We start from the raw sequence: 12,662 nt of genomic DNA, 5'->3' as shown, positions 1-12,662 counted from the left end.
ACTTTATGGTGGTTACTTACATTTTTTATTGATTACATATTTGAATTATATGCCATTGATTTATTTTACATGTGTGTGTGTGTGTGTGTGTATATATATATATATATATATATATACACCCCAGTTTGAGAAATGAAAAAACAATTTTAAAATCTAGTAAAAATAAATAAATAAATAAATAAACATCCAAGCGAGTGTATTTGTGTCTTGCTAAGACTTGATTGCATGTTAAATAAACAAGAGAATCTGCATAATTGTGTTCATTGCACCTCACCTGACCCAGATGTTCTCTCAATACAAATATAAAGATGATAAGAATGGGCATATGTTAACAGGATGAACTTTATGTCTACATTCAAGTGTTGGACTATTGAATGCAAAGTTGTAGTGACATTTTGATGAATTAGTCTGTTTCCAATGATGTTTCTACTTTTCTGACTGCTTTGTATTTCTGCCAAAGATGGAGCAGAAATGAACAGTATGTGAACATGACCCATAGCAGCCCTGCAGGCATGCAGATCAAAACCTGCTATTGGGGCGTATGATTTTGAATCTGTGGCCTATATTTGAGCAAACTATTTCTGAGAGATCAATTTCAGGTTTTAAGAGCAAGTAGAAGTTTGGATGCATAATTGTATTTTGTATCATCTTAATCATTGGTTCAAAATGAACCATTCTGCATCTGCTCCCTCACTCTGCTCTTAATATATATATTTGCAGGGCTCACAGTTAATATCACATGATGGCAGTCATTTTTTATCTCAAATTGTTGAAAGAACTCTACATTTTTTTTTTTCTGTCCAATTCTGCAATTTCCCCCAAGTTATTCTACAAAATTTAACCAAATTAAATTGGACTGATATCCGTTACTTATGGCTTGGATATGTCAGTTCTTTACATACTTTATACCATTTATACATGGTTGTGCCAACTAGTGTCCATTAATGTTGAAATGACTCGTATTCTCTGCCTCTAATCTGTGGCCAATTTAATATCAAACTGCTGCAGATTTGGCTCCTGAACTAAAATTATTTTGACACCCCGGCCATAGAGTGAGGCCTTCGATCAGGCTTGTGAAATTGAGCCCTCGTTTGCACTTCCAGTTCCACACGTATACTATATGTAAAATTGACATTATCCAAGCAATAAACTACAGTACAGTTAACAGTCCCTGCAGAATCTTTCCTTTAAACTTCCTTGATTTTGTGAGACATTAGTTTGTGTGTGATTTAGGGGAATTTTGTGAGAAAGCAGGATTTTAGAAAAAAAAAAACTTACAGTTAAAATGACATGAGTCATGTAATAAAGGCATGGGAAAATTATGGTATAAGCCACAGCAAAATAATGGAGTTTCAGTGAATTTAAAAAAATTGAGATGTCTACAACTGAATTGTCTGGTAATTCACAAAATGGTTATTGTTTTCTTTCATTTTTATATTCACGTGAGGGCCAAATTGGATGCTCTAAAGCAGGGGTGTCAAACACGTTTTCACTCAGGGGCCAATACTTTAAATTGGCACAAAAAAAAAATCAAATAACATGAAATATGGCGATATGAGGCTAAAAGTGACAATAATGGGGTCAAAAAAATGTGACATTTGGTGGGAAAAGTGGTGAAAGTGTTATAATGTGCAGAAAAGGTGTTGAAATTTGATAGAAAAGTAGCAGAAATGGAGTAATGATGCAAACATGCATTAAAGGAGCAAAGTTTATGGCAAAAAGTGATGAAAATAGGTTAAAAATGACAAGTTTGGTGTAGTTGCAGAAAAAAGGGTAAAAATAAGCAAATAAGCAAATAAGCAAATTACACACCAACAGAGTTGGTCTCACTGGGAGAGTTTAGGGCTCTTTTTATATAACCTTGTCACAAAAACTTCACCATGTTCTTTTAGCTCATTTATTTTTAACTCTTAGGTGGCTTCTATAGATTTTTCTTTCATAAGCTCTTACTCTGACTGTACTTTTTACTGTTTTTCATGTACTTGTTCTGTGTTATTTGTTTTAAGAAAATTTTAGTGCTATTTTGACACTGTAAACTTGTTTTATGTACAGCTCCTAGGACACACTTGTAAAATAGATTATTATTGTGGTTCTCCTGAGGCTGATGAAGTGAAAAATGGGATCAAATTGTTAGTTTCGAGGAGGCATCTGGCGACCCCAAATTGGGTCGTGATCCCAAGGTTGAGAACACCTGCTCTAAAGGGTCTTGAGTTGGACACGTACTTAGATTTGCAGGATTAAAGTGTGGAAAGGCCATTTTCAGTGAATTGATGACCAAGTGTGACCACTAGATGTCATGACGTATCATTTGCTTTGATATGAAACTGAAAGAAAACAATGGACACTGCAAAGCTTCTGATGATGAAATAGATTATTATTTTAAAATTTTTACATTCGATTTTTAATTGATTCGAATTTTCTGGACTACGTGCAAATGGTTTTTGGGACGTTATTGATATTTTTGGGGTATTTTTCTCCATGCTGGAGAAGAAGCGTTTCTAATAATAATAATAATTATTGCAGCTGTAAATTGAGTCACATGATGTCTTGTTTATCATCCGCAGTAAAGTAACACTAGTGACGTGAGGTGGTCGGGGTAGAGAGGGTCTTCTTCTGCGCAGCGGGCTGAGGACGCACAGGGATTGTGCGTGTGCGTGCGTGCGTGTGCGTGTAAACAGAGCCTGTTCGGATCCAGCCTTCACTCTGTACTGCTGTCACACTGACATCCAACGGCACTGCAACGTTATCATCATCATCACCACCGCATCACCGCCTCGGACTCCACCATGGTGGGACGGGGATTTTGGGTTTGCAAAACCCGCTTTGGAAAGCGCGGAGGCCGGGGTGGGGTCCTCCCGCTGCTGTGCTCCGTGATATCCTGCGCTGCGGTCCTGGCTCTGCAGCTTCGTGGACCTGATCGAGTCCTGGGTTCACCTCCATGGGCATCAACTCAGCCCCGAGCAGCTGCAGCATTCCGCTGTGTTCACTCCTCAGAGCGTCCCTCCTTCCAGACCAGAGGAGTTCTTGCTCATGCCCAGCCCGCTGGTGTTTGCCAACGCGCCAGACCCTACCTCATCACCATGGTTACATCGCCCCTGCAATCAGAGGGGCACGCCAGCCATCAGGGACAACTGGGGTGGGGGAGGTGGACGGTCAGGGGCCTGAGGGTCATGACCCTGTTCATGGTAGGCGTGGTTTCAGACCCGTGTCTGTCCAAGCTGCTGGTGGAGGGGGCCAAGGAGAAAGGAGACCTGATTCAGGGCCGCTTCATGACCATACACCAACCTGACCCTGAAGACCCTGTCCTTGCTGGGCTGGGCCCGTAGTTCTGTCCCCAGGCACACTTCATGGCCAAAGTGGACGACGACGTCCTCTTCAACCCCGGCGCCTTGCTGCACTTCCTGAACCGGAGCCGTAACCCCTATGAGCAGGTGGACCTGTACCTGGGGAGGGTGCATCTTCACGTGGCTCCAGATAGAGATCCAGACAGCAAGCACTACCTCCCCTCAGGGGCCTACCCCCTCTCAGTGTTCCCAGACTACTGCAGTGGTACGGCCTACGTCCTGTCCCGCTCTGCCTTGCTCAAGATCTCCCTGGCAGCCTCAGCCTCACCCCTGTCCACACCCCTGCCCCCAGAGGACGTGTTTGTTGGTCTTTGTGCTCGTACTGCTGGAGTTTTGCCCTCACACTGCCCTCTGTTCTCTGGAGGTCCAGGTGTGCCCTACGGACGCTGCTGCTATCAGGCCATGGTCTCCATCCACCACATCCCCCCCAGGGAGATGCTGCACTACTGGGCCCAGGTCCACACGTCACAGCCGTGCTCGTGGATCGGGGTCAGGGCGTCCCTGGGGGTGTGCAAAGTCAGGGCCATGTTGGGCTCGGCCCTGGGATTGGACCAGGGATTATGAGGGCTGGAATGAACTGGACTTAATGGGCATCTGCTGTGCTACAGTACTGGACTGGAAATAGCACAAGTGCTCTGTGAAGCTTCATTATGTGTACTGAGACTGTCAATTCATTTTTGTTACAGTATTCATTTTTGTTACAGTATTGATTCTTATTTAATTGGCTTTTTTGCAGAACAAATAAAATATACAATAGTATAGGCTAGGGTTGTCAAACTCATTCTAGTTCAATGATTATATATTTTTTATTTAGAATATTTTCAATATGTATATATTTTATATACTTGCCTCCTTTATATATGTACATACTATAGTTAAGATGTAGCATCTAGTGATCGTTTACAGAGCAGATCTGATTTGTTTTCTTATTCAAATTAGGATTATTAACAATTTTCTTGTAGTTTTTGGTTATTTTTCATTGTTTATATATTACTTTGTTATTATAGCATTCAAGAATGGAAATTAATTTAAATTCAAGACCTTAGAGTGTTCATGTGATTTTACCTATTCATGGTAGTGTGAAATGAAGTATTGCAAAATGAATTGTGATGATCGTAATAATGCAGTTAATTCTCTGACAATAATCGAACCAAGAAAATTTGTAATCGTGACATCCTTAGGCACAAGTGTTCAGATCTCAAAATGATTATCCGGAAAGCACCACCACGACAGAATATTCAGATATTCTTGTCCAGCCCTACTGCTCAGACTTGCACACCAACTACGTGTTCCTGTTTTCACAATTAAAATGAAATGTTTTAAAATGTCCTTTTGCCGGTTCAGTGTTAGCGCGCCAGTACGCACACTTTATTTTAATAAATCGCAATCTTTGCATGAAAAGTGTCGTGCACATCTTTCAGGTCCCATTTTGGACGTACACTACGGTTGTAAATGAGACCCCAGATATATTTTATTATGCCCCGAAACCATACTCAAAACTACTTAAAACATAGTTTCCTTTCTAATGACACTAAGTTTAGTTTTAGTTTTTTTTTATTTAATGATTATTTTAACAAATAGACATTTCATCCTAATTGTGTTCTATTTGTGTCATCCAGCAAACAGCAGAGGAAACTGTAAATGAGGAACTGAAAGCGTGAGAATATCCACTTGCCAGGAGCCAGATGCTGCTGGTATCATCATCAAGGGTGTCCCATTGTTTACTGGTCTTGAATCTCTTGCAAGAGCATGCGGCCTACTCCTCGGATTAACATATGCCTATATCTGGAGTATTCACCTAAACTTTCGAAGACATTTGAGGTCTTTCAAAGACTTTTGCTGGACTAGACTCGCGCACTCAAAACAACTGCCAAATTTAATGACACTCAAAAACCAGCGTCTTTGCCTACGCCAGTGAGTCCACCTATGAGTGGTTTTAGTTCCTGTTCAAAAATGTGTGACGGATTTACTAACAACTTCATTGTTCTTTGTTATCTGTCATTGTAGGCAGGTGTAGGTGGAGTTTCTGATCAGTGTTTTCACTGTTATCGGGATCTACTAATCTTAGATCTGTGCTCATTAGAAGATCTATGCCGAACAAAACACATTATTTTGCACCATATTAGCTTTATTAACTTTTAAAAATGGGGCTACTTTACCATTTTAAAACTTGCATTACATCTTGAAATCATGTTATTGATGACGTCACATCACGGCCCCATTTGCCTGTAAACATCCCATTGAGTGAAGCGTTCAGCCTGATTTTTAGATCATTTAGCAGCTTTTTCAGTCAAATGCCAATTTGTGCAATTTTTTGCTGCTCTAAAACAAGAAAAGGTGAAGATGTCGATGTAAACCTCTGTTTTACCAAAAGAGGATAAAAATAGTTGTGACCCAAAAAATAATCTAGACCACAGGATGTGTCAGTTCTAACTCCGAGGTTTGGTAGGAGTGAAACAGAGAAGAAGAGCTCAGTAGTGTTGTGTTCAAGAGCACACTATCCAAGACCAAGACTGGCCCGAGACCAAGACGATTAACATTTTTTTTTAATTTAAAAAAAATATATAAATAAATAAAATTATGACAAGGTTCGACAGTTAAATAACATTCTGTCTTCAGTTTTAGTTTCTTTTAAATACATTTGACAGACAAAAAAGGTGCCTGCAAAAAAATAACTAAAATATTAAAACTACTACTGCTACTGATAAACTCACAATTATTCTACATATTTAAAAACAAGATTTTTATGTCAGCTGAATGTGCAGCATGTGTTTAAAAGTATTTCTGCCAAGAAATAACATGGCTGGTCACCTACACACCACAGAGTGTTTCCTCTTTGCTGTGCTTTTACAAATGTATTCTTTGTGGTTTGTGAAACCAAATTTCACAACCAACAAGTTAGCGGACATGTTTAGCTCCCGCCTCTCTCTCCTGCTTGTGTGTGTGAGTGTGTCACACACACGAGGGAGGGTTGTGCTCTTTATACGGGGTGGATTAAAGAATGAATAAAATATTGTTTTATCTTGTTCTTCTCCTTGTTATTATCACATTACAAAAAAGTTTAAAAATAGCAGGAATTAGTGCTGGTCTCGAACGGTCTTGAGGGAAAATCCAGAGTCCGGGCAGCCCGAGTCCAAGACAAGATCGAGTCAAAATGCTTCCGAGACGAGACTGAGACCTTTAAAATTTGGTCTCAAGACCGGTCTCGACTACTACAACACTAGAGCTCGGTGCACGGCTGACTCGCTCTGGTGGCTCAAGTTAGTGTGGTGTCAAAAATGTTTTTGGGTCTCAACTGTTTTTATCATCTTTTGGTAAAACAGAGGTTTACATCAACATCTTCACCTTTTCTTGATTTAGAGCAACCAAAAGTAGCACAAATTGGCATTTTGATCTAAAAAGCTGCTAAATGATCTAAAAAGCAGGTTGAATGATTCACTCCTACAGAAAGTAATGGGATGTAACAGGCAAAGTGACATCTTAAATCATGTGATTTTAAAATGGCGGAATAAAATTTTTAAAATGGTAAAGTAGTCCCATTTTTAAAAGTTAATACAATGAAAATACTGCAAAGTAATGCATTTGTTAGGTGTAGATCTTCTAATAAATACATTTCTAGGATTTTAGGCCACATTTGTAAAAACAGTAGAGCATCCCTTTAAGGTTTTATCAGCTGCAGGTCAGAATTGTTGAAATGTTCTTATATGCATCCTAAAATCAAACACTTTTTTGTTATGAACTTTGTTTACATTTGCTAAAGACACGACTCAGATGTTGTATTCATCACTTTTAAGGTCAGGTCAAAGATTACTTTGTTCTATTTTAGTTTTATTGTATATAAACAGTTAACTGTGAAGTTGCAAAAAAATGCTTTTGTCAAATAAAAATGTTGGACACAAATACCTATCTTTCTTAAATGTAACAGTTTTTATTAGGTATTTCTGACTAATTAAATTAAGTAATTTAGACTTTCAAAACATGCAAAATCTTTATTTTTTTTAAAAAATCAATAAGATTGAGTGCATTAATTCATCCAAATCAATTTTCTAAATATATATATATGTCCATTTTACTTTATTTATTTGCATGTAAGTATGATGTAGTTAAAAACTGTTTTTTAAGTTAGTCAAACTTTTTTTGCTTTTTCTTCAAAGCTATGCTAGAAAAAATTAACAAAGGAAAAGTAAAAAAAATTCAGTTTTCCGAAATCAAAAAAAGAAGCAGTTCACTAAACTACTAAAAAGTGGTTGGAAAATGTTACCTTGTTTTTTATTAGGTTGGATCGAAGCAACAGTTTTTACAGTGAGGGTGAGACCAGTTGAGAACCCCTTCTATAAAGGGCTGGATTTGGCCCCAGGACCTTGAGTTAGACACATCTGCTTTAAGTGTTAGTTATAGTTTGAACTTCAGACTGTTATTTTTTTTATATTATATGGTCTCAAGCTAAAATGTTTAATCAAGTCTATACTTTCTTTTTTATTGCTGTTAAAACAAAGAAGTTGGCCGATGTTAAAAGTTGCCCAGCTGCTGTGTTGGTTGACACGGAACAAAATATGAACGTGTAAAACAAACATGAAAAGAAAGATCCACATCGAACCCCAAGACAGGATTTAAAGCATCACTGTTAGATCCTCAAGAACGCTGTGGTATCATAAAGTACCGGGTCCGTCTTTAGCAGCAAATGCTCGACAGCGTTTGAACAAAGAAGAGCAGAAAGGGCTGCACTATTGGCTCATGCTGCTGCTTATTTAAAAAGTAAAGCATACATTGGAAGAGCAGAAACATCTGTTCAGGAGACCAAAGGAGTGGCTGGAGTTTCAAACAGAGATAGCTGCCTATCGCTAATGCTAAGCTGGCGGTGCTACAGTCCACTGTCAGCTCAAAACACTCTGATGGGATGGAGACCTATTTTAATAAAGGAGCTTAACCAAAGACAAAACTTACTACAAGAATCTCAATTTGTGCCTGATCCTTCACTGCATTGCAAACCTGAGCCATTGTTGAAAAATTAGGTTGCATTTGATTCAGTGGCAGCTCACTACAGACAGCTGTCACCACATCCTGTACATTTTGAAACCTAAATGTACAGGATGTGGCATCCGAATCTTAAACCCTTTAGTTTTCACAAACACCAGTCATCTCTAACCCTCCACCTCCTCATTTTTAAAGCAATCATTCTCCACCAGTTCAAAGTCAATCAACAGGAGATCTCTACAGTGTGCTGCAACAACAAAATCAGATAACTGCTTTTCTGGTCAAAATGCTAAATTCCCATTTGCTGCCGCATCGAGAGTTTCCAACTCATAACGGAGATCCTCTACAGCAGTGGGCCTCAAGCTTCTCAGCCCGAGACCCCCAAAATAAAAGTTCCAGAGACCAGGGATCCCCACTGTACCTGAAGGTGGTTGAACAGAGACATGATTATTGAAGAACAGTCATGTGGAGACAGGGCCATCTATAAGGGGGAATAAAGGGGAGAGATTTATGGGTCACATCCATAAAGTCAGTAAAATGATGGTCCATTGTTCTATGAATCTGTGATAACCACATTTATTTATTTATCTGAATAATATCCACTGTTACCCAGGAAGTTAAGTATTATTTGGGCCATAATATACGTATAGTCATCTTAAAGATTCTTGTTTTGTTTTGTTCAGAAATAAAATAGGGTTACATTAATAATTTGCGCTATATAAAAAAAAGACTGATTGATTGATTGATTAAAGGAGACTGTCTGTACTACCTGGAGCAGTACACAAGGGGACAACCAAGGGACATTGTACACAGCTACATTTACATGAATCCTGAAAGAGGTTATCCTATTGTTGCCAAGCAGCTGCTAAAAGTTCATTTTGGAAATGAATCCCAGGTGACAGCAGCAGCCTACATGGAAAAGGTAACCAACTGACCTGGTCTGGTCTGAGGATGCAGAAGCACTGAAAGCTTTTGGACTCTTCCTTAGAGAATGTTGCAAAGTGATGGAAGAATTGTGTTATTTAGAACAGTTGAGCATGTCAGCTTATCATATAAACTTAGAGACAAATGGAGAATAAAGGCAAATGACATGTTTGAATGAACTGGTGAACAAGCATGATTTCCAGACATTGTTGACTTTATTGAGAGGCAAGCTACAGATCCAGGACACACACTGTGTGCAAAGAATACCCAGAGAAAGTGAGAACCAAATCAAATCCCAGGTATAAAGAAAAAGCTTGACAACTCATGCTTCAGTTGGCGATAGGGAACGTTTTTGTGGATACATTTGAGGAGGCACGGGAAAAGAATGTTTCCTCCACTAAGACAATATTTTCTTGTTGGTATTGCATGCTGATCATGTATTGGAGCACTGTCATCAACTGGGTAAGAAAGGTCTATGTTTCGGCTGCTTGAACACAGGACACTTAGGCAACAGCTGTGACAGTCGAAGCATTTGCATGCGCTGCAAAGAATGGGAAATTATGAATCAGAAGAGTAAGGGGCAGCTAAAGAAGTCTTCTGAAGGCTGCTCAACTTCTTCAGGATGTGGCCATTCAGGGGTTGGCCACCACAATTGTATTTTTCCCATCCTGCCATTGAAGTCAAGAATTATAAGGAAATACAATCATTAAAACAGGTGGACCCAGGGAGTAAAGGTACATTTAGCTTTGAAACACTCCTTCATAAACTGAACATTCAAGGGCAAAGAGCCAAAAGCAATCTCTGCACAATGGGAAATAAAAAAAACAGTAACAACTTCCACTATCAGTGGTCTGTTATAAGGCAAACATTTCTATCAGCTTCTCAGGGTGTTTTCACAAAGATAGATGTCTGATTCTCCAGATTACATCATACTGTAAGTAAAGAGTATGATGATGAGCATAACCTAACCTAACAACTAGAGCGGACATGGGCTTGTCTGTAAACGGTCGCCTATAAGGAGTGAGGCCAAAGGCCAAGACAGGCTGACTTGATAATACTGTATCATGTTTTTCTGCAGTCAGTGCCTTCTCCTCATTCTTCTCTCTCTGCTCTGTTTCAGGTGTCGAGAAGCTGATGATGGCAGTTCCTGATCTGTGGTTCACGGCTCAACTAGTCTGGGACACTCTGATGTTCCATCACTCTATCCTGTTCTGTTGGTCCTTCTGTCCACTAACCCCAACCAGTCGACGCAGATGGCTGCCACCTCTGAACCTGGTTCTGCTGGAAATTTCTTCCTGTTAAAAGGGAGTTTTTTTCTTCCCACTGTTGCTAAATGCTTGTTCATGTGGATCTTGTTGGGTTTTTTTCTTTCTTATTATCAATTTTATATTTTGACAAGCGCATTGAGATGACTGTTGTAAATTGCGCTATACAAATAAAGTTGAATTGAATTGAATTATTTAGTTGTTGACCTATTAATTGGTACCAATGCATCAAGGCTAATCATAATACAGTTACTTAAAGAGCACTTTCAATCAAAGTGCTGTACATCATATAGAACATGAATTTTAGGACTCATACATGACAGTGTACAAATAGGTTTTTAGCTTTGCCTTAAAAACATCAATAGAGGGAGCCATCTTAACTTCAGCAGTTAATCAGTTCCATAGCATCCCAGCAGGTAATGAAAAAGCACGTTCCCCAACAGTCTTTTTACGGAACTTTGGGACATTCAGATGCCCGGTACTCTGGAATCTAAAACGAGAAGTTGGAGCATTCGGGTTCAACAGATTTAACAAGTATGATGGGCTAATGCCATCCAGATTTTTACATGTTCACATCAATGCCCTAAAATCTGCTCTGGCCCAAACTGGTAGCCAGTGAAGAGAGGCCAGCACAGGAGAAATATGCTCATATCTACTTAAGCCAGTGAGTAACCAAGCTGCTGTGGTCTGTACCATCTGTGGACCATGAAAACTCTCTTTTGGGCAACCCAGAAAAAAGCACATTGCAGTAGTCAAAGCATGATGACAAACTAATGAATAAGGACCTCAACATCCTGAGATGAAAGAATAGCTCTAATCTTGGCAATGTTTCTAAGATGACAAAAATGTAGTCACATCTTTTATACGAGAGTTTGGTCATAGAGCACACCAAGATTATTGACTTCATTTTCACAAGGAATAACACAATCACCCACTGACAGGATGAGGTTATCGAACAACAATCAGTTCTGTCTTGGCAGAGTTCAACAGCAGGACATTTTTAATAGCTAAAAGACACACCTGAAGCATTATGTCAGATACACTTTGCAAAACCAACGGCATGTACAGCTGTCGGTCACCAGCATAACAATGAAAATTTGACCCAGCGGAAAGTAGCAATGGACCCAACACAGACCCCTGTAGGACCCCCTGCTTGACATTACAGGATTTAGAGAACACGTTATTAAATGACTTTGTGACTGGTATGACTTAAACCACCAGAGCACCTGGTCTAAGATGCCAAAGTAATTCTTAAGTTTGTCTAATAAAATACAGTGATCCACGTATCAAAGGCAGAGCTCAGACCCAATAACAATAAAACTGATGACGTGTCAGAGTCTATAGACAGTGACAGATCATTTCCCACCTTTTTCAGTGCTGTTTCTGTGGAATGATTTGTCCTAAAATCCGACTGAAAAGGCTCAAAGAGATTATTAAAAGACAGATAGATTTAGAGCAAAAAAAAAAAAGATAGTTTGAGAGCAGACTTGTGAACACTTTCTCAAAGATTTTTTGATAAAAACGAAAGGTTTGAGATAAGCCTGCAGCTGGTTTAACAATAGATTTAAAACAAGCTGGGAAAACACCTGTGGAACGTGACATATTCAGAATATGTAAAACATAGGAGCCTAATGTGGATCAAAGCTCTTTAATAACCCATGCAGGCAAAGGGTCAAGTCAGTAAGTTGTACTTCAAGCCTACATGACAATCTCAGTAAGGCTTTCCAATGAAATATGTTCAAATTCAGAGAAGCCGGCAGCACCAGAAACAGGATTTAGGAATTTTAAGTCTGAAGTCTTTTACTTTCAAATATTACGTGCCAGGAGCTCTGTCGTAAAGATTGCGAGCGAAGGAAGTGACGTAGTCTACGTGCATGCGTTGAAAGGATCGGGCCCGTGAAAGGTTCGGGCACTGACAAGGGGTCGTACACAATCAGAACCTTATGGGATGGATTACAAATGGGTCAGTGAATGGACATGGTGATGGTGAGAAAGTGTCCTTCATTTCACACCAACAGAACTGTAGTCAAAAGAATTGGAAAACTGTTCAAGACAACTACCACTTAATTGAAAAGTCAGCTACACAACAAGAGGAAATATCAAGAAAAAAAGAGGTGGAAAAGCTAGCGCTGAAGAACAGGAGGGTAGTGATGAA

The 12,662-nt window shown here is 39.4% G+C and overlaps 1 protein-coding gene across 1 annotated transcript; it reads left to right on the top strand.

Moving 5' to 3' along the window:
- Positions 1-2,644: 2,644 nt before the first annotated feature.
- Positions 2,645-5,547, top strand: b3galt4 (UDP-Gal:betaGlcNAc beta 1,3-galactosyltransferase, polypeptide 4). Its single transcript, XM_028451866.1, is given in 7 exon segments — positions 2,645-2,900; positions 2,902-3,045; positions 3,048-3,091; positions 3,093-3,138; positions 3,141-3,271; positions 3,273-3,322; positions 3,325-5,547. Coding segments are annotated over 7 exon segments (1,113 nt in total). The 5' UTR covers positions 2,645-2,786; the 3' UTR covers positions 3,909-5,547.
- Positions 5,548-12,662: the final 7,115 nt, after the last annotated feature.

Source organism: Gouania willdenowi, chromosome 7 (genome assembly GCF_900634775.1).
Source record: "Gouania willdenowi chromosome 7, fGouWil2.1, whole genome shotgun sequence".
Classification (NCBI taxonomy): Eukaryota; Metazoa; Chordata; class Actinopteri; order Blenniiformes; family Gobiesocidae; genus Gouania; species Gouania willdenowi.
Note: the sequence above shows the minus strand (reverse complement) of the source record. Positions and strands in the feature narration are given on the sequence as shown.